This window comes from Equus przewalskii, chromosome 1 (genome assembly GCF_037783145.1).
Source record: "Equus przewalskii isolate Varuska chromosome 1, EquPr2, whole genome shotgun sequence".
NCBI lineage: Eukaryota > Metazoa > Chordata > Mammalia > Perissodactyla > Equidae > Equus > Equus przewalskii.
Window position 1 is genome coordinate 49,051,497 of NC_091831.1, and position 22,148 is coordinate 49,073,644.

At 41.0% G+C, this 22,148-nt stretch overlaps 1 protein-coding gene across 16 annotated transcripts in view; it reads right to left on the reverse strand.

Annotated features, from left to right (window-relative positions):
- The window catches only part of FAM13C (family with sequence similarity 13 member C), a 119,061-nt gene that overhangs the window by 67,847 nt on the left and 29,066 nt on the right, over positions 1 to 22,148 (reverse strand). For 11 of the 16 annotated variants that reach the window (XM_070611595.1, XM_008525197.2, XM_070611632.1 and 8 more), the window contains one exon: positions 9,228 to 9,346. In XM_070611595.1, the coding sequence (XP_070467696.1) occupies positions 9,228 to 9,346 (119 nt within the window). Of the gene's footprint in view, positions 1 to 9,227; positions 9,347 to 16,175; positions 16,440 to 20,331; positions 20,595 to 22,148 lie in introns of those variants that run through there. The other 5 variants (XM_070611619.1, XM_070611543.1, XM_008525196.2 and 2 more) reach the window with 2 other exon arrangements.

Consider the following 22,148-nt stretch of genomic DNA (forward strand, 5'->3'; position numbering starts at 1 on the left):
CTCGGAGAGGCCCCAGGGGACTGAGCTCCAGTCGCCAAGAGTGGAAACCTCAGTTACACACCTGCTGTCAGCTCCTCTTCCCAGGGTCACCTCCCTGTACCCATGGCCTCTTGGGAGGCTCTGCTTTCTGGAGGGACCTAATGTAAGAAAGTGAGCAATGTGACAAAGTAGACACCATCCCTGTCTTTCTGAAGCTAACAGTTAGAGACAGAAAACAATAATAATGACACAAATGAAGACTTAGTTCAGGGACAGACCCAGTGAAGGGCACCCCATAGATCACAAGCGACCATGGGGGAGGGTGGCTAATTTGAATGACAGGTGAATATTTGATGAATATTCAATACTTATTGCACTGGGCACTGTGATGTTACATCTGCTACTTGGCCTTCCAACACTCTAACATTTAAATTACGAATCAGGATAACTCTAGGAACAAAAGACTTAAAAAAGGCATAGAGGACTTGAGTAGGCATTAGTATTAAACAAGCCTAAATCCTACCTGTTCCTTGTTAAAGGTTTCTTTCTCTCCCAAAAGGAAAAAGTCACGAGTCTCTAATCTTCACCTGTCCTCTTCCTTCAACCTTCATGGCCACTCTCACCTCCTACATGGAGGATGCATTAGCCTCCAACATGTCTCCCTGCTTCTCCACAACACATAGTCCCTAGAGTGGTCTTTAAAAGATGTAAATCTGAGCATGTCATTCCTCTGTTCATAACTGCCAATGGCTTCCCTCTGGACTCAAAATCTCAAACCCGCATGCTGGCTACCAGGCCCTGTGCAGTCTGGCCACTGTGAACCTTTCTCATGTCACCCAATACATTCTCTCTGTAGTTCGCTAGACTCCTGCCTTAGGGACTTTTGTCTCTGCCTTGAGTAAGCCAGCACCTCTGCACCTGATCCTGGAGTACATATGCTAGGATTCTCATTATCATTCCATTTTAACACAAACACCAAATGCCATACATGCCTTTAACACAAACCTGTCCATACCCGGTCTTGGCACAAAAGGAACAGAACGTGAGCCAGTCTCCGTCTGAGTGGCAAGGGTGAGCTAATGACTGAGAGGCAAGTCAGAGAAGCCCTGGTGCCCCCATGCTTTTGTCTTACTCAAGTTTGACACCAAACCCTTCTTTGTAGTTACCTTAACGCTGATTCTCAATTCTCTTCTTCCATCAGTTCTAAGTTCTTCCCATGCCCCCAAGTCACTCCAACACAGTACTGATTTTGTCTGCCCAGCACTTTTCATTTCCACTTCTGACAACCACCTCCCTTTCCCTAAAGGAACTAGCCCTCCACATGCACATCCCAAGGGCTCTATGGTGTGTGTTTGGATTTATTCAATAGGCTGGGTGTGGCCAAAATTGTTTTCATGTGTTGGTGTTAAATTCAAGGCGTTGTATAGGAAGCCTGTGAAATCTGGCCTTCCTCCTGCTTCCACCCCTTCTCAACCTTTCTCCTCTTGGACCCATCCCCATTTGAATGGGCCTGGGATTTCCTTTGTCCCTGATGTCTGCAGGGTCACAGGGGGTCTCTAGGTAAGAACACTGTGCTACCGGACCCCTGAGAGGCCTGCACTGCTCAAAGGCTATGAGAAGAGATTTTCTTCTCCTTTCATCCACAGAGTAAAACATTCAAAGAAGAAGTGTCTCAGACAAAAATTCTGGTTTTAAGCATCATCTGACCCTATAAAAATCACCTTTAATATTGCTTTCTGATCTCAACTGATCCAAACCATAAAAGCCACAGGTATCATTGAAAATGCCTTTTAAGTTTTCTCTAGTTAACAAAGATAAAAAATAAATCCATTCTCTCCTAATACTCTTCTAATATTCCTGTCTACCTCAAACTGAGATATGACAGTTCAAAAGAACACAGAATATAAAATTATTTAATATGATTTCAGACATTTTAACAAATTTATTATGGTTCAAAAAACCTATTTTTTTTCATCTATACATAATTTCTCCAATTACAAACTTAACAGGCTCTCAATGGGGGAAAATTTGGAAAGCAAGAACAAAATATTTTTTAAATCACCCACAATCATCCCATCTGAAAGTAATCACTAATAAAGTATTGATTCATGTCTTTCCAGTATATGATTCTGTACATAATTCTATACTAAGCAAAAACAGGATCACATTGTAATACCGTTATGTAATTGCATTTTCCCCACTTATAAATAGATCATGAACATGTGCCCATGTTAATAAAGACTCTCGTAAAACATAGTTTTAAATATCCATCATGCTGATTGGCTTTTCTCGTGGGGGTGGTGATATACCCCCTAGGGAGCACTTAGGAAATTTGGGGGGAAGTTATTTGTGATTGGCACAGAGGCTGGTGAAGCCTACTGGCATTCTGTGGGCTAAAGCCAAAGGTGCCAGAGTCCCTGAGACGTGTGGGACAGCCCCATACCACCAAGAATTGTTGCATACTTTGCATGACTTCCAAATGCCCCCTGGGAATGTTAGAGCCAGAGGCAATGTGCCTTCAGCACTATCTGAACCAGAAAACTCTGACAGCTAGTGGATGAAACAGAAATATCTAGAATACACAAGTATGGAGGAGGAGATTGGATTGAATTGTCTCAAACCATTCTATGATTCCATCACACACAGAGATCCAGCCACACGACTTCCTATCTAATTCTCTCAGAGTTATCATCCATTGTATTCCCATCTTCTTCCATGATCAAATAACTGAAAAATTTATATTCTGTTTCTTTTCAGTTTACCATTTTAAATCCTATACCTAGACAGATTTTACCCTTAAGCACAAACCAAGGAAACTCTAATGGAAATACATAAAAATATTTTTAAATGAGTCTTATTACAGCATTATCTACAAATATAAATCCTAGAAATAACCAAAATACCCAATAACTTGGAATTAGTTAAATAAATGATGATATGTACATAGAATGGAATATTTCACAGCCATTAATATTTTAGAATATTTCATAATATGGAAAAATATAACATTAAGTGAGACAAACAAGTTATACAGAAGTGTGTCTCTAGTATTTCATATATATATAAATTCATATATATATGAATATACAAAAAAAATCCAAAACATGTTCTTATCTAGCATTGATTAAGGATAAAAGAAAAAACAAAGGGGGTGGGTGAGAGCTGGGTGTGTCACTATATATGATGTGTGTGTATGTGTGTGTGTGGTATTTAACATAAGTCTTGAAAAGGAATAACCTGTTGATAAACACTATGACAGAAGTAATGGAGTAGCCATTGCTTCACTGGGAAGATGAGGAATGGCCCATTCCTGTGGCTCAGAAACGCTGACCACTCAATCAGCTGGTCAAAGTCCTAAATTAGATTTAAGTTTATACACACTCTTTCCCCTATAACCATTATTGAAATTTCTCTCTTAAATCTATTCCAAGTTAGGTCAAAAAACTTTTAAAGTTGTTGAGAAGCTAAGGACAAAGTTTTTTATTCAATCTCCTAGAAATATTATTTGTAACACAGGGCTAAATGACACCAAAGGTTGTAAAACATGTTTCTTATAGAAAATTGTATGTTAGAGCATTTGTTATAGAAAATCAAATTTGTTCCTCTTAGCCACAAATGAACTTACCAGTCTTGTGATAATTAACCCACTTCTCTGTTACTCAGCTTATGTATAAAGATTGTATAATCAGAGTGCATTCTCGTCTAGCTTTATATGGGGTCTACTTAAAACAAATAGTGCTTCTAACAGATTCAGGAAGCTCTTTCATATGTAATTCTTTTTTTTTATTAATGCGTTAATTATTTTTTAAAGATTTTATTTTTCCTTCATCTCCCCAAAGCCCCCCAGTACATAGTTGTATATTTCTTAGTTGCTAGTCCTTCTAGTTGTGGCACGTGGGTCACCACCTCAGCATGGCTGGATGAGCAGTGCTAGGTCTGCATCCAGGATCCGAACCAGCAAAACTATGGGCCACGGAGCAGAGGGCGCAAACTTAACCACTCGGCCATGGGGCCGGCCCCCACAATTCTTTTCTATGCCCACTTTAAAATGGTAACAACAACATAAAAACATACACTACAGTGGTAACAATGGTTATATCTGGGTGGTAAGATTACAAGAAATTTTCATTTCCTTGGAATTTTCTGTATTTTCCTAAATAACCATGTTTCACTTGTTTTATTTTTTTTTTAAATGGACATCTGTTTCCTTTTATCTTTACGCCTAATCATTGTCCAGTGAAAGTGCTAACAATCTGTCAAGTGACCAAGGGCAGATTCATTTTTTTGAAAAAAAAAAAGAGAGTTTCATTCCCAGAATAATCAAGTGTGGGCTTTTTTTAAATCAGCAGTTTAAGGATTTGGTGTTGGATTTTTTTGTGCTCTATAGCAGGGAGGGGGAATTATTTTTATCTGTGACTGCAAGAGCTGGTATTATTAAGCTAAAGTCTTTCCATAGCTAATCCTTTAAACATCTAGAGTGTTGAGCATTTTCAGTGTTAGAGGCAGAAGGGGTCTTAGAAATCATGTGACCTAAACCCTGGTTAGACGAGGGGACTCACGGATTTGAGTGAAGTGACCAAGGTCACCTCATAGATACGAGATAAGTCCCTGCATTTCTTAATTGGAATGTTCTTTCCATTCCACCAGATGGTTTCTGCACCCATGGGGGTGGAGACAGGATGGGGGAAGGAAGGAGAGCCCTCACTATATGGCTCCTTTCCTATGCAGTATACCTAAAAGTAAGCTATTTTAGAACATACTCATTACCCAACAATAATATCAGGGAGTCTCAAAACATTGTCAAGACAAGCTTTTTTTTTTTTTTTCAATCTCTACTTCATCCCCTGCCCCCTCACACACACACACACACACACACACACAAACACACAAACCCTAAGAACGCACTAATGAGAAAGAATAACACGCAACATGCAGAACTCTTGCTCTGGTACAGTCCAAGACAGCAAATCTTCTTCTGCATTATTGAAAATCTCTGGGTGCTCATTCTCTTACGCATTCTTTCTCTTTTTAGCAGAACTCATTAAGACTCTGCTTACTTCCATGAAAAACATTTAAATAAGAAACAGTTTGTCTATCTCAAAACAAAAGATGAAAGGATTTATTCCCCACGGAAAAGTCGCTGCCAACAAAACTTCCTCTTTCCACAGAGCAACAAAGCTTCTGCTTTCATCTGGAACGTCACAAAAAGAGTCAAAGCCATCAAAGACCATTATCCTTACTCATACCCCAATCTTCCACTCGCTCCAACTGGGGACTTTCAGATGAAGAGGCTAATGAACTCCAATTTGCAAATGTAATCACCAACTTAATTAGTAGCCACACAGTGCTATAGAATAGCTCCTGTTTATACAGACAAGGTCTTTAATGACATTAAAGGTTTAATGCCTTCATAAATTTTGTTACAATATTTTAAACACAAGTGAGTTAATCATTCTCACAAGTTAATTTACTTAACTGGATAAGAAATCCTGACTTTACTAGTATTCTCTTACATCCATAAATTCCCCTTTGTCATATCTGAAGGTTTACAGGATTGGCACTGACTTTAGCTATAAAAATCAATCAAACTGATGCATATTTTTCAAGTGACTGCTCTAAACAGATTGATGGTACACTTGTCTTGGTTCTATTTCAAGGGGAGTGAGGGCTTAAGCAAATCGGAGCCTCACTGGGTGTCAAACTAGAAAATGAGAGGGTTGTATCAAATGATTACTAAGCCTTCATTCCTGCTCTAACAGCAGTTCTATAATGTTACATGTTTTGAAAAGCTCTAGGTACTGAGGAGCACACCAGGGTAGAGTAATATGCAGCCCCTCCACTTAGACGCACTCAAAATCTAAGTTAAAACGTAAACACGTCATCTGGGAAAAGGAGGCACTGAGACGTTTTGAGCCATCACCTTATTAGGGCTTAGCTGAAGGCCTCTAGAGTCCCAGGATGAGCAGTTGCTGGGAAGAAAAGGATTGAAGTAGGCACTATAAATCAAATGCCTATAGGAGCCAGGCAAAGAACGTAAATAAATGAGATTTGGATGGGAATTGTGAAAAACTGGAAAGCTGCTCCTCAGCTCCAGCTGATTGTTGCCTTGTAGAATGTAGGCCTTGCATTATCCCATCTTCAGATTTTTCTAAAGAATGCCAAAAATCTGTTAAACTTTCCAATTATTAAATATTGAATCAAAATATTTTAAAATATTCCAAAAACCAAATATATCTGTACACTAGATACACCTGCAGGACACCAAACTTGAGATCTCTGATGTGGGGCACTGTATTGCCAAGGAATATAACATACGGATGAGGGGCGCATGGCAAATAGGAAGGATGCAACAGAGGGGCTAAATTGAAATCTTGGCTCTACTGAGTGAATTCAGAAGAGCAAGCAAACTTGGAGGTAAGAAGAGGTTTGGATGGCGGTTCTAGTATACATACCCTGGAACTTGGGCGAAAACATTCATAGGCCTCCCTGAGGCTCATCCACAGACACAGATAAAGGCTCCTTGTGCCAGAAAGAGCTGAAGATACAATGTGCTCTGAGAGCTGAAGTTATGATGCTATTTCTCCCTGGCATGCATGAAAAGATCAATACCCAACCCCATGGCATAATCAGTTCCAAAATCTCACTTCTACAAGGATAGATTCATTCTCTGAAGATTATTCCTTCAAGTCTCACTTAAATGACATGTGACCCCCTGATGGCTCCTCACTGCAGGAAGATCTTTCTTCCCTTTCTCAAAGTGTTCATTATGCTAATAACATTCTCCCTCCATCCCCTAGAAGGTGGCATTTTACACCTGCTAAGATTTAGCCTGGCTTCTTCCATCACTTTGACCCAGACGTAGGTCTGGCGTGTCCTGTTACAGTATCAAGTCTCTATCAAGATCCCATTGGGCACAATATGCCTGAACCCGGCGATATGCTGGCTTCAAACGGAAGAGGGATGTTATCAGGAATGTGAACTACCTGACTCAAAGTTGTTTTTAGCCTCAGATCTCATTTCACTGGTTCATCAAATTTCACAATCCCTGTAATATTTTGAGATGAGTTTTTTTTAAGTTCCATTAGAATGTCCCTGGGTGACGCCACCACAGTTGTGACAAATAACTCTGTAGTTTAAAGGTTACCAGCCCAATCTAAATACTAAATTTAATTACCAGACATAACTGGCCTAACAACACTCCTGATCTGCAACTTAACACCGAATCCTGTGATTGCCAACACTGATGCATGAAGTATTCTGAGATGCTACTCGCTCAGAAAGCTAGACCCTGTAAAAGTAAAGCATGGAAGCCAGCAGGAAAATAGAAGAAAAGAACAGCAAGATATTTGGGGTCCTGTGGAGGTTTGCTAAGGTATAGAGGAAGAGAGACCTGTTTTTACAAAAAGTGGCCAATCTCTTGGGAAAGGACAAGCCTGACAATGAAGCAGGCTGTCCAGGGACCCGCATCTGGCTCCTTTTTGACAGGCAGAGGAGGTCTAGGAACCTCCTAAAATTTCACACAAGCTTTGGTGTGTATGTGCATCTCTCTTTGTCTGAAGAAAGGCGCCGTGGATCTCTGAGAAACTTAATAAAACTGTAACTCCCCACTCCCAAACCTAAGAGTTGCTGCCCTATACGTCTCCTCATGAGGATGAGTCTCTAATTCAATACTCTTAGCTCCTTCTTAGTCATATGTGAATGATTCCCACCACAGAATCCTTCTAAATTTCTGACTTAACCTCTGATAACAGTAATATTACCATTTACCTTCCCTACAGTAGACGGGATATAAAGTGGTTTTAAGTTTCCCGAACATTAAACATCTTTGGGAAGGTTAACTGCTAATACCATTTTTCCCCATCAGCCTCTGTGGAATATCCACCTCAAAGGGCGACCCTGCATTCCATACACAGATATGATTCAGTTTGTTTTCATTTTGTTTGGCCTTTTTTACTGTTTTGAAATATGCATGGGAATATAGTCAGTCTTATTCTAGGTGAGAGAGGCAGTTACCAGTCTGGTAGGGGGAGACAAGGCCATTGCTTAAATTGGATCTAGTCAGCCTAAAACAGTTTTATTACAATAAGGCCTCAAATAGGAGGGAGAATGTCCTGATCAGCAAAGAAATGACAAGGCTGAGTCTTACCTGACCTGAGGTCGAGTAAGAATAAACAGACAAGACATGCGAACTTGTCAGCAAGGTAACAAAAGCGCCCATGAATCCAGTTGGATAGGGGATCATCTTACTTTTAGGGTCGCCTCCAACCCTTTGGGGCTCTATGATTCTAAATTTAATATTTTGGATATTTTAAAGCACAATTGCATAGCAAAGCCACTCTTCTCTGTAGTTGTTGATTCATTTAGACTGTGCCACCTTGAAAAAATTGCTAAAGGTCATGCTCAGAAGCACAGCACTCTTTCCACTAAGTGAGGGCTATGATTACACTGTACACAAGATCCTATAAAGACAGCTGACACAACTAGCGGCTGAATTCTTTCTTCTGTTTATTTCCAGAAGAGACTTTCCACAGACAGCTGCAATGCCAGGCTCCCATCAGAATGCCATACCAACCTTGCTGCAGACAGCTTTCCACCCACGTCCTTGCCCTGGACCCAGGGCTGTCTCCAGCAGGTCTAGCAGACCAAAGAGGCCAGCCCCAGGCTACTTCAGGGCTTAAGGACAACACTTGGATCAGCACAGAAGCCACACTTGCTATGGCATAATCAGACATTTGTAGGTTCAAATTCTGGCTCAAAATTTGTGTAACATCAGGCAAGTGCTGCAATGTCTCTGAGCCTCAGGCTCCTCCTCCATCAAATGGGGATACGAGTGCCCACTTTATGAGGAAGTGGGGAAGGCTAAATGGGATAATATGTGAAAAGCAAGTGGCTTGATTTTTATACTGTCCTCACTAATTATCATTATTACAAAGGAAAGCCTAATCATCTCTGGTATGGAATGAAAGAAAACAAAATTAAATCAGCATTTCTCTCCAAGGGCAGGACTGTCTCCACTCCTCTCTGAGCCTTAAGGCTGATTATCTTCAAACTGAAGACAGAGAAAGTAGGTTATTTACATTTCTCTTAAACTCAGACTCAATGATACTCCTTCTAGGCCCCTTTAAGCAGCTTCTCCAACTATAAGGAGTGCCAACAAAAGTTAGAAAGCCTTGACTCTTGTGTCGGGGTGGCAAGCACAGGGAAACGAACCCCAGACACAGTGCAATTTCCAGCACCAAAGGGCTCACCTTGGTTGAAGTCTCACTGTTTCTTGGCACCTGAAAGTGTGGTTCTGTGGACTCTCATGAGCTGGCGTTCCTGCTCTCCCCCGACACTCCGACTGGCTGGGCACCGCATGTTCTGTCTCCTGCAAGAAGAAACAGCAAAAGTAGATGAGCTATCAGCAGCCATCAGTTCCACAGTGTCCTTCAGCTAGGGGGTGGGTCTCAGAGCAGCAGAGCAGCAACATGTAACACACTCTACCGACTGTAGTAAGGGAAGGGGGCCAATGAGTCACCTGAAATTTAAAAAGCCTCTATTGGCTAGTTGCTGCAGAATAACAGAATAAAGAAAAATAAATAAAACCAATGTTCTAAAGATATGATAGCCATGCCTTAAAAGTTTTACAGACATTAAAAATGATGTTATAGGAAGGTATTTAATGGACAGATCTGAAAATAGAATTTCTAGAACAATGTTTATAGTATAGGCTCATTTTTGCAAAAACAAACATATGTACCAGTGTTCACACACACATGCATGGATTGGGGTAATGTGAACCAAAATCTTAACAATGACTAACTCTGAGATGTCATTTCCTTTTTTTTCTTTTTTGGGACTCATCTATATTTTTTACAATAAACATACATTATTCTTGTAATAAGAAAGAAATTTAAGTTAATCTGAAAACTAAGGAACAAACCATTTTTATAAATTCCAAATCCCAAGCATGCTTGATCTCTCTCTCCTTCTCCCTCTCTCCCTCTCCCCCTCTTTCTCTCTCTCTCTCTCATACACACACACACACACACACACGCACGATTGCTATTAACTACATAGCATCCAAAGAAGTCACCACATTGGTCATACCATGATGAAATCTACTCATTAATTTAGAGAAACCTCAGAATGCTAAACTCTCTAGAGAACAGCATAAACACACCCAAACTAAAACAAATCTGGATTGAATACATGGACACACACACACCAAAAATGAAAGATTTATATGTGCTCAGCTGTTCAACCACTGCAGCCTTTGAGCCGTGCCAAACCTCTAACTGACAAATCTTCCTTTGGATAAAATAGCTCCTCTTTACCTGATAAATGAAATACTAAAACCAAAATCAATGAGAAATTCAGTAAAGCCATATGGCTACAGTCACACAGTCAAAATATTCAAGTGAAGCAGTGAGTTTGGGTCGAACTGTGCAGGTATATGATGGCGGCCATACAGACCCAGCTCTTCTATCAGGGGTGTGCGCTGAAGCCAGCACAAGTGTCAACACGTCAGGTGCCTCAGAAGTCATTTCTCCAAAATAACACAATAATTTGGTGGGGGTTTTGCCAAGTAGTCATCACAAGCTTCTAAAACAAAATCATATGAATGCCTTCCTATCAGAGGGCTAAATAGGGAAGGGGAGCAGAGCTGAGGAAAAGGAATGAAGGAGGCCTACCCAGATCCTGTCTTTAATTCCATTTTTCAAAGCCTCTGGCTTCAGGCAAGAAGACCCTCCACAAGAAAGGGTTCCATTACTATACAATAGTTTCCAAGACTTAGTAGCTGCTGTGAAAACTTCTCCAGCTACTCAAATACTGGCCAAGTTTCCCCAAACAATGGTTTTCAAGTGAGACAGCTCTGCTTGCTACTTGCTAGGTGTGTGTAACACAGGGATAATACTCCAAGCTCACGAGGTTGTTGAACAAGATGTCATTAGAATCTTTTCTAGTGCCTGCCAACTGGAGGCATACAGTGGACGGGAGATATTGATGATGTAAATTATATTTCTTTTATTAAAATTCCCTTGAAGCTCAATATTCTGAAACCAGTGTTATGGAAATCCTTGGAAACTTAACCCAAATGAATGTAGCAAAAGAAAATCTATTTTGTGGTACAATGTTCGTTTTAGGTTTCTACACAAATAATAATATTGTTTCAAACATAATTTAGAAGCCTCAATGTGTAGGCCTAAAGAAATGACCTTTCTAATCTCTAAAAAGTTTAAACTAGAAATTTCCATTTTATGAAAACTTTACCCTTTTAGGAAAGAGTAGGATTTAAAAAAAAAAAAATCAAAGACAGTATTTTAACTAATCCTTTGAACTGACAAGGGGTTGAGAAGGTTTAGAGGCCACACACTACTGGACTCCCATGGATCTTACAATTTATCTTAGGGATGAATAAGAGGGCCTCTGGAGAAAGTGCTGCCTTAACCTGCTCAAGTCAGAGATATGAAAGCATTGCCAGAAGAGAACTTTTCTCTGGCATAGGTGGATAAGGAGCATTTGGAAACAGGTGATAATCAAGTCCCTGATTCAAATGGAGAAGAAAGTGGCAATGTCAACTAGGCTTCTTCTGCCCACTAAGAATTTAAAACTTGAAGATGATATGAAGATGGGGAAGCATAAGTAAGGAGTTTGGTATAAATCATCCTATGAACTAATAGACCAAACATTTTTTCTCTCCCCAAAGCCCCAGTACATAGTTGTCTATCCTAGCTGTAGGTCATTCCAGTTCTTCTATGTGGGATGCCACCACAGCATGGCTTGATGAGCTGTGTGTAGGTCCATGCTCAGGATACAAACCGGCAAACCCTGAGTCACCAAAGGGGAGCATGCGAACTTAACCACACGGCCATGGGGCTGGCCCCCCAATAGAGCAGACTTTGATGCAAAATACAGGCAAAACTAATCACAGATGCTGCCCTTTTCAATGACAAAATGTTAGATCATGCTCCCAAGTGCCGATGCTCCAAAACCCACTCAGATCAGAACCCAAGTCCAGCCTCTCTCAGAAAATACTGAATGGGTTCTTCCTTCCAAAGCTCCTATGAGTTTGGAAAATCTTTTGTTCATAAGGAAGAGACTAAAGATTTTCAGTTTAGTCCTCTCCACTCCATTATTTCTCATGGAATGGCCCCTTGTGAACCAATAGCCCCAGCAAAGCCCACATGGGAATCAATGAGCCTTCAAATGATTCTAACTTGGAGGCTACACATCTTCCAGCTGAGGCCCCAGACATTGTGGAGCAGAAAGACCATCCTATGGTGCCCTAAGTGAATTCCTCACCCACAGAATAAATGATAATTGTCATTTTAAGTTTTGGGTTTATTTGTTACATAGCTATAGATAATTAAAACACCAATACCCTCCACCCATTCCAATATATCAATTATAAAAAACCACCATCAGTTGGATTAAACAACGGCTTTTTAGGAAAACAAATAATGCCATATTAAGTGCATCCATCAATTTTAAGATGCACTCAGATATGAGAAAGGTGAAAATGTGAAAAGATGTGTGTGTTAGCATCAAGGAACTGCAGAGCACGCCCAGGAGAGCATGGTACTGTGAGGGACACAAGAAGTTTTGTCGGGAGGACACACCAGAAAAAGCAACTTCGAGAGTCTAGTGTAGAAGACTCAAGAACCTCACAGGAAATAGGGAAGTAAACCCCAATCCTTACTTGCCCCAGTTTTTAAAAATAATTCCATGCTTTCCCTTAAAAGAGGAAGGCAGAAGGAAAGGGAATACGATTCTTACTGAATTAATAGAACAGTAGCTTTCAAAGGTATTGTGCTGCCAGTTGTCATTTGGTCATAAGGATATAAAGGAAAAAATACAAAATGAAAACAACAATAATCATATTTATCTGCCTCTATAACAGAGATTTAGTCAGACACAGGAGAGACCAGGACTCACCCCCTTGGTGAGCTCTCACTCTATTTCAATTGGACTCTACCAACTGGCCAGTGACAAGGTTAACTAGGACGGCCAAAGTAAGTCCTTATAGTAGATAATGTACTGGTGGATGATTGAGAGTTAACATATTCTCCTCATCCACCCCTCCCACTCCCAAAGGTGACAACATCTGGACAAGAAGTAAAGAACATACTTGATTACCTTTGCCTATTTAAGCTTCGTCAAATCTTTGTGCGGAATCTGCTGTAACACGCAGCTCAAAAATTCCAGAACATTAAAGAAGGGTGTTTATTTTGAAATCATTGAGATATATTTTTACTTAAAAAGAAATCACCTGCTACATACCATGGATGTTGATAGTTAAGGAGGTTATATAAAGGTGAATACAACATCCTTGCCCCCAAAGAACTTTCAAATCTCCTATTTGACAAAGACTAAAGTGTAAGAGGGCAGACCCTAATTTGCTAACATCTGTGTTAATGTTTATCAAATGGGCAGGTCCAAGCTGACCAAGGAGAACGAGGGAAGGACAAGCCAAGACCCTCTCCCCTAGGCTTGTCTTCCTGCCACCCGGCCAGGCATAGCCTGGATGGGCACCTGTAAGATGAGTCATCCTACACCTTTTCCTGCTCCCAGCCATCTCGCTCTACCCTTCCACCTCACCTCCCATACGTCCCAAGTCCAGCCTCAGTGGATCGATTTGCTGGTTCTCTGCAATATGCAAAAACAATCAAATTGACAAAGCTCTGAGATATTTCATAAGAAAGCTGTCCATAAACAAACATTACTTAGGTTATTTTCTGATCCATGAGCAGAGGCTAGAATAGTATACGTGATGACAAGGGAGAAGGCATTATGTTGAGAGGCTCAAAACCCCAGCTGAATTAAGGAAAAATTAGCTGCCCCTAAGCAGAAATGGTGAAATAGGATATTTTGTCCTTGTTGGGATTTTAGTGAGTTCAGCTGACTCTGCAGAACTTGAGAGAATCTAGTTTTGATCCAATGGCACAGCCACTACTTCAGGCCCTTCCAACTTCCCCAATTTGTACAAATCCATGACCCAGAAGAAAGAAAAGAATTTTCCATCCTAATCTCAGTTCTTGCAGATCTGCTCTAATTTGCCAAATGAGAATATTACCCTTGGGCCTCAAAGACATACACGTCCTCTAGCTCTTCCCTTCCGAGTTGTGGTCAATCAAAACATTAACTTTTTTTCATCTTCTCACACTTGCGGTTTTATCTGTGTCCATTCTATTCTAAAACTGATAAAATTTTATTTTCTTCAACTGCCGGCTTAAATTTTAAATTGAATGGTTTTAAAACTAATCGGTCCATTGCTAGTAATAATGCTTTGCATTTATGAGAGCATGTTCTTCCCAAGAGCTCTAATTATTATCTGATTAAGACATCTGATATCTCCATAGTTCAGAAAAGCATATACATTTAGCTATTAGAACGAACAAGGGAGTGTTATAAATCTACCCTACCCTATGTCACCCTACAGTTCCTTTTACCTTAAACCTGCACACGTCTGAGGTGACTTAAAATCCTTTTGAATAATTGGGAATTTTAAAGACCTTTACTCTTAATTAAAAGAACGATTGGATTATCAAATTCATTTCATAATTGGGGGAAAGGAGGCCCTAGAAGAGCTGATTTAAATTTCCTTTAAAAAATAGGGGCCAGCCAGGTGGCACAGCGGTTCAGTTCGCACATTCTGCTTCTCAGTGGCCCAAGGTTTGTCGGTTCAGATCCCAAGTGCAGACACGGCACCGCTTGGCAAAAGCCATGCTCTGGTAGGCATCCCACGTATAAAGCAGAGGAAGATGGGCATGGATGTTAGCTCAGGGCCAGTCTTCCTCAGCAAAAAGAGGAGGATTGGCAGTAGTTAGCTCAGGGCTAATCTTCCTCAAAAAAAAAAAAAGTATCTGATTATTATTTAAAATGTTCTGGCACTTTAACAAACAGAGAACCAAGCTGGGGTGGCCCAGCCAAGTGGTTAAGTTCCTGTGCTCACTTTGGTGGCCCAAGGTTTCACCAGTTGGAATCCTGGGCGAGGACATGGCACCGCTCATCAGACCATGCTGATGTGGCGTCCCACATAACACAACCAGAAGGACCTACAGCTAGAATGTACAACCATGTACTGGGGGGCTTTGAGGAGAAGAAGAAAAACAAAAAACAAAAGATTGGCAACAGCTGTTAGTTCAGGTACCAATCTTTAAAGAAACAAAGAAAAGAAAAGAAAAGAAAAGAAAAGAAAAGAAAAGAAACAGGGAACCGAGAGAACTGTTTCTTCAGACATATTTTCTAAATAATTTCTGCCTAACTTCATCACTATTTCAACACAGAAATAAAATAAATCATGGAGAAGACAGGTATAGGTTCAAAATCCACACATATCCACAAAGTAGGATCTCCTCTGATCCTACTTCATTATCTGTAACAGAGATATCAACCCATTTACTGCTTACAGTTGAGAATTTCTACTAGAAAATAGACAAATTATGTTGTCTATCTTATCCACTTTCCAAATCAAATAACATTACCTGAGTGCCTGATCTGTACCAGGCACTAAGCTAGGCACTTTTAACCGATATTTCCGCATTTAAAACTGGGAGGTGGATTTACTCTGCCAGTTGCGCCTAGTGTCGAGCCAACCCATCCCATGACCAACAAGTCTCAGTGTTAGGTGGCTGCGCCCTCACAGCTTTTAAGTGCTCCCCCTGCCCACCAATTTGGCCGCTTTGGCTTCTGAGATTCCCATTAGCAACAGATCTATTATTCCCTTCTGGAGAAGATTTTATTGTGGCAGATGCCCTGATGGCTTTTAATAGTCTGACTTGTGCCTACTTAGATTTTGATGTGCTGTTGGTCAAAGAAGTCCAAATTTCTTGTCTTATTTCTCCAAGTCCCCCAGTGGTTTACGCTGGGGACTTATCTCGAGGCTTTGTGGGTCCCCTAATGGCTGCCATCTTGCTTTCTTCAGAGGGATGGTGTCCCCATTATTTTCTTTGGAAATAATCCTCCCTAATTCAACCAGATTTACTGTTTCTGGCTGCCTGTGCACAGTTCCAGAGACCTGTCTCACTGTGAAAATATGTAGTCTGCCACACCCCAATTTTCCACCCAGAAGGATTAGGACAAACAAAGTTGAAGAGCTCAGAATGCAAAATAAGCCAAACTCGATGGAGAGCAGCTTACTGGAGGTGGAGAGCAGGCAAAGAGGCAGCGGGCAAAGAGGCAGCGAACCAACAGGGCTCTGAGGGTCCATTCACCTGCATCCAGGAGCCGTCCCAGGAATCTTCAGCAGCTGTCCTCGGGTCCCATCCCCTCGTCAAAATTGTCAAAAGACAAAAAACTAAGGCAACTTGGTAATGGGTTTGATGCCCTTTATTCAAGAGAAAACAGTCCATGGGTTGGAGGAGTCCAGTGCCTACCATGCAGCAGAGCGCTCTTCCACAGGGATTTTGGGTAAGAGTGGGTTTTATAGAGCTGCTGGAGGCAGCAACACAGAAACAGGCCATGACTGGCTAGGAGATCAGGATTTCCTTATAAGGCTGCCAGTCCTGTTTTCTAGGGTAAGGTAAACTAGCTAGAGCTGAATTGGAGGACTGTGATTGGTATATGTTTCCTTGACAGGTGTTTCCTGTAAGTGCCCACTGACTTAAATTTAGATTTGAGACATGGGCGGGGCCACTGGGGAGGCCTCCATTTTGTAGGTCCCGAGATAGAAATTAACTTTATCACAATAGAGCTGAGAAGTATCCCATGCAAATCAGCGTGAACACAGGCACATTTAACAAAATGTAACAGCTGGGGTGGGTGATATTCCAATGTAAAATCAACAGAGCATACAATAGAGGATAAAAGAGAGTCACAAGGCATTTGGGTTCTCAGTGGCATTTACTTTTTTCTCCCCTGCAGCAGGTAGATAAAGGACACAGACCGAAGGGAGAGATTCACAAAGAAAAGAAAGTCTTCCTTTAATGAGCCTGCACAGACTGGGGCTCACAGGCCGCAGAGAGGGGTAGGATTAACCAGCTGTGCAAGAGGCAAGATTAGCCTCCTTGGGTGTTGTGACTACCCAAAATCTATGTACCTCCCTCCAGGAATCCTCACATTTCTGCTCCCGCCCCACTGAGGAGTTAGGCCTTGTACAGGCCTCCAACTCTCCCATTCACTCCAATTGCAACACATCATTGAGTCTACAGAAGGCCCCAAACAGGAGGAAGCTTGAAGGAAAGCAGAAGGCAAACAGATTCTGGTCATGATCACTTTGCTTTACTCCCTAAAGCATGAGTATCTCAAACTACCATGCCCAGGCCCTGAAAAGAGCTTACTTACCCTGACCTTTGAACCAGCCTGATCCCTCAAGGTGTGTGAAGCATCTGGCTTGATCATTATGACTCCTGGGATTCAGGAAAAGGTCATCCCTTCAGCTTTATGGCCTTCCTGGGTTTCTGACTACATTCATTCATCATTCAAATATGCAGTTCCTATTAGGGGCTACATTCTGTGCTCTTCCTAGTTCCCGCCCTCAAGGAGCTCAGTCTAGCAGTGGCAGTGGTGGTGGTGACACAAACCACACACAGAGGCAATTACAATATAGTATGATCAACGCTACAGTAGAATAAAGGTAAGTGTGAGACGCCCTGGGAACATAGAGCAATGACACCAAACCTAGCTCATGAGAGAAGCATCACTGAAGTGGCCTAAAGGATGAAGCAGAGAGATGGAGAGACAGAATGTATCAGGGCAAACATGTGTAAGCGAGAGCATGGCGTGTTCAGGGAACTCAGGGGGGTTGACTCTGTTTGGGGTTAGAGTCAAACACAGGTGGGGACAGTGAGCAACGAGGCAGGCAAGGCCCAGGTAGAAGCCAGATCATTTGAACCCCCTAAGTCTTGAAGAGTCTGGGCTTCATTCTGACAGCAATGGCATCACTGAATATTATAAGTAAGACATTTAGATTTGCACTCGAGGAAGATCATCTGCAGCCTGTGAGGCAAATGGATTAGAAGGTGAGGCAGCAGAGTGAAGGAGGGAGGACAGTTAGACAATTAGAGCACCCAAGCAAGAGACGACTGTCACTTGGCACTACAGAGGTGGTAGTCAGAATGGAGAAAACTAATTGGCTTAAAAGATATTAAAGAGGTGGAAACAATAGGCCTGGTGACTGACAGGATGTGGTTGAATGAGAAAGAGGAAGGACTGAAGATGATGCTCAATCCTTAGCTTGGAAAATGGGATGAATGATATTGCTGCTCCCTGAGATGGAGACAGAATGAGAAACAGTGTTCAGAGAGAGTTGGGTATTAGTGCCCACAAGGCATCAAGTAGACAATGATAAATAGATGGGCTGGAGTCCCAGAGACAGATCAGGGCTGGGAATAAATATTTGGGAATGAGCGTGAAGTGACTAAAACTACAAGTGGTATAACACCATTCAGCATGTGCAGAGAGAGAATAGAAAATCTAGACGAGAACCCTGAGAAACACCAATATTTATGGAAAGCAAGCCACAAAATAGCATATATAGTAAGAGCCCATGGGGAGAGGAGGAAGGAAAGATCAAATATGTGTGTGTGTATAAGTGTACTTTTTTTGTGGGACATGTAAACTTTATAAACTACTCTATTGCTTGAATTGTTTAATGAGTATGTATTACTTTTATAATTTAAAATAAGAATATTTAATTTTGAAAATATTTAAAATATAGGCAGATGCAAAGAAGATTGAGAAAGAGACACCAAAAAAATGCAGAGGAAAGGAATCTTATTGCCCGACCCTACTTAGGTCTGATTTCAATGGAATGCTAAAAGATTTTAACTCCGTGTGGAAAATCAGGGTAAAGCAATAAAAGAAATATTAAATATTAGCAAAAGTGTACTCAACAATATGACTTCTGTCTGATGTTATAATGTTCTTTAAATGGGTACCACTGTTCCTTACAGTCTACTTAGGTTAAATTTTAATAAAGACATACAATTTTCATCAGCAAGGAATCAAAAATCACGACCAAATGGGACAACTGGAGCAGTGAGTCAGCACCTGTTAATGTGGCAGCATAAGCTTCAGCCTTCCTACCAGAGCTGTCGTATCCACAGTGCAGAGGCACGAAGGAAAGGCAAAATGGCGCCTTCATCAAGTCTATAGTCTTGTCTCAGCCACACGGCCTCTCGAGCCTATTGCAGAAGCTCGTCACTTATTTTGACTTTAAAAGATTACTATAATTTTAAGAATCAGAAGTGCTAATTTCTGTGATTTTAATACAAATTAAATATTTACATATATTTTAAATAATCCCCCTTTGAGTTGAGATTTATGCTCCTTTAAATACCTCTTACTATAGAGCATTACCTTCCCAGGAAAAACTGCCTTTTATTCCCCTTTTTGCTGAGAAAGTGAACAGCCTGTTGATATGGAATCTCTACCATGTTATTTTCTGAAATCATGAAACTATGTCTATTATTCTGTGCTTTCAAATATCCCTCAATGTTTCAGTTCACAAGCTCCCTTGTTTATTTTATTTAGTTTAGCAAGAATCCAATTACTCTTCTATTCCCAAACCAGTCACGAGAAAAGTCCAAAATTACCATCACAAAAATGACCCCAGCTCCTCAAGCTTCTCCACTAATGTCAAGCCCAAGGAGAATTAGGGATCCTCAAACTCAGAGAAAGCTCCACATTCAATGAGTAGGCAGGCAAAGGGGGCATTTCGATTCCAGTTGTTAATAAACTCTGTGGTTCCTTGGTGGCTACTTACTCAAACACTTCCTGAATACCTTCTACAGTGCCAGGGACAGTTTTTGCTGTGGGACTACAGTGGCAAGCAAAACAGATCATCACTCAGGAAAACAACCACCAAGAAAAAGAAGAAAAAAGTTCTAGGTTTTTCTAAGTCAATGCAGATTCTTGCCCCTTTCCCACCTTCTGTAGTGATAATGGATGATCAAATCAACAAGCCTACAAGCACAAGATGTGAAACATCTTCTGAGGAGATCCCTCTGCACCCTGACCTCCCCTCAACTCACAGCCTTTGCTCTCTCAATGAAGTTTCCTCATTCCAGGGATGCATGCCTTCCTCCCATCTTATTTATATCCCGTCTTAGTTCAGGCGGCTACAACACAAATACCATAGACTGTGTGGCTTAAACAACAGAAGTTTCTTTCTCACACTTCTGGAGGCTGGGAAGTCCAAGATAAGAGGTCAGCCAATTCAGTTCCTAGAGAGGGCTCTCATCCTGGCTTACAGATGGATGTCTTCTTGCTGTATCCTTACATGGCAGAGAGGAAGCAGGCTCTCTTGTCTCTTCTTATGAGAGCACTAATCCATCTCCCCAAGGCCCTATCTCCAAATACTATCACACTGGGGACCAGGGTTTCAACATATGAATTTTGGGGGTACACAAACATGCAGTCCATACTCACAGATCCCCCACAAATCTTATCTTGTCCGACGACATGAGGCCATATCAACAGTTCTGTTTCTCTCCTTCTGAACTGTCCTCTCATTCTCCGTGTGTTTAATCCTGTACAGCCTTGTTTTGCAGTATATGCAGAATCTGTGTGCTTGGCTTATATCCACCAAGGAAACATGTTCGCACGCCAAGGGAGGAGGTTTTTCTTGCATTTCTTTCACTCTCTCAAAGCGCTTCAGCACCTTACAAAATATCTGTTGATTCATTCAGTCAGTCACAACACGTCCACTGAGCGTCAGTGTCTGACGCTGAGGAACAGTGTTTTGCGGATTTGGGAAACTTAACCCCCCCCCGCCCCCCCAACACACACACATATACACACTTCCACAACATAAAAACTCCAAAGATTGGGACTAATTTAAGGGAAATGCCAGTCTGAATTTCTAGAAAGTAGGAACCACAAAATATTTTTACTGAAACGCCAATTTTTCATTGCTTGCATGCTCATTTCTGTCACTGGAATGAGGCTAAGAGAATTTGGCCTAGGGAAGGGCCTTGAACAGCTCTTTTGCTGAATAAATAAGAAACTAACAGCAGCTTGCATTTGCAGTATGTAAACTTTTCAGACTGCTTTCCCATCCATTAGCATAACTTATCGAGACTGTTTCTTAAATGAGGGCATCTAAGTACTTGGAAAGAATCAGAGTTTTATGTGTTTCTCTTATCTACATTATTATTATGTCTAACAATTTTTCATAGATGATGGTCATGTAAAATTCAACCCAGACTTTTTCTTGCAAATTCTGAACAAACGGAAAACTTTAGATCTTCCTATAAAACACTGAACTCATCCAAGTGCTGAACAAACCACGGCATTAGACAAGGGTGTTTCACAGCTTTCAACGCCGGACTCTAAACATGTTTCTGGATTAATAAGGCACACGTGTCTTTCTGTTGAACCCGTCATTGAGGATTTTAAGGAATGTCTAACTGTTCTCACAAAATGTGGAGCAGTTAACATAAAGGAGAATCATGTCTCCTTTTAAAGACTTTGTGGAAGCATCCACTCTCTCCCATCTTTAAAACATGATCCTGGTTTTGGTTTTTTTCTTTTGAAGGAGGTTGTAGAAAGCAGTGGAAGGAGGATGGGAAATAATATTATCTCAGAAACCGGGAATGCCTAGATGGATTTTCATTTCACAGAAACTTATTTTAAAAAGCATTTTATAACTGGAATTAAAATAAACTGAGGTAAAAATGGAATACTATGTACCACACTATCTCAAATTAAGTTAACAGCAGTAAGAAAGTAAATCCTGACAAGAAAATTATTCTCAGATATCTAAAGAGAATAGTCATATCAAAAATAGTGGTATCTTGTGAATGCCTAACATTGACTTGCATTATGGCTTCTCATGCATTTTAACAGTAGTAAAAGATGCAAGTCTTTGATGTTAGGTCCCCTGGGTTATACCCCAGCTACTAGACTTCCGGGGAATTCCACAAAGCTGCAAAATATTAGCTCCATCTTAAAAGATCTCCACCTACAATGACAGCACAAACCAGGATCAACTCTCCAGAGGCCAAGCCTTGTCTTATCAAAGGCCACACAAACAACCTCTATGTCTAATTTCCCAGTTAACAGTGATTAGTATTATTTAGCTCTGTCTTTTATCAGATTCTTCAGCCACAAGTAGAATATATAAAGTTTTGTCTCCATTTAGAAAGGATGCTCCTTTTACACAGTCAGTTTAGATGACACATGTGGATTGAATTGGGTATTCCAAGTAACCCATGAAAAACTTTGTATGTGGACCTCGGAAGAGT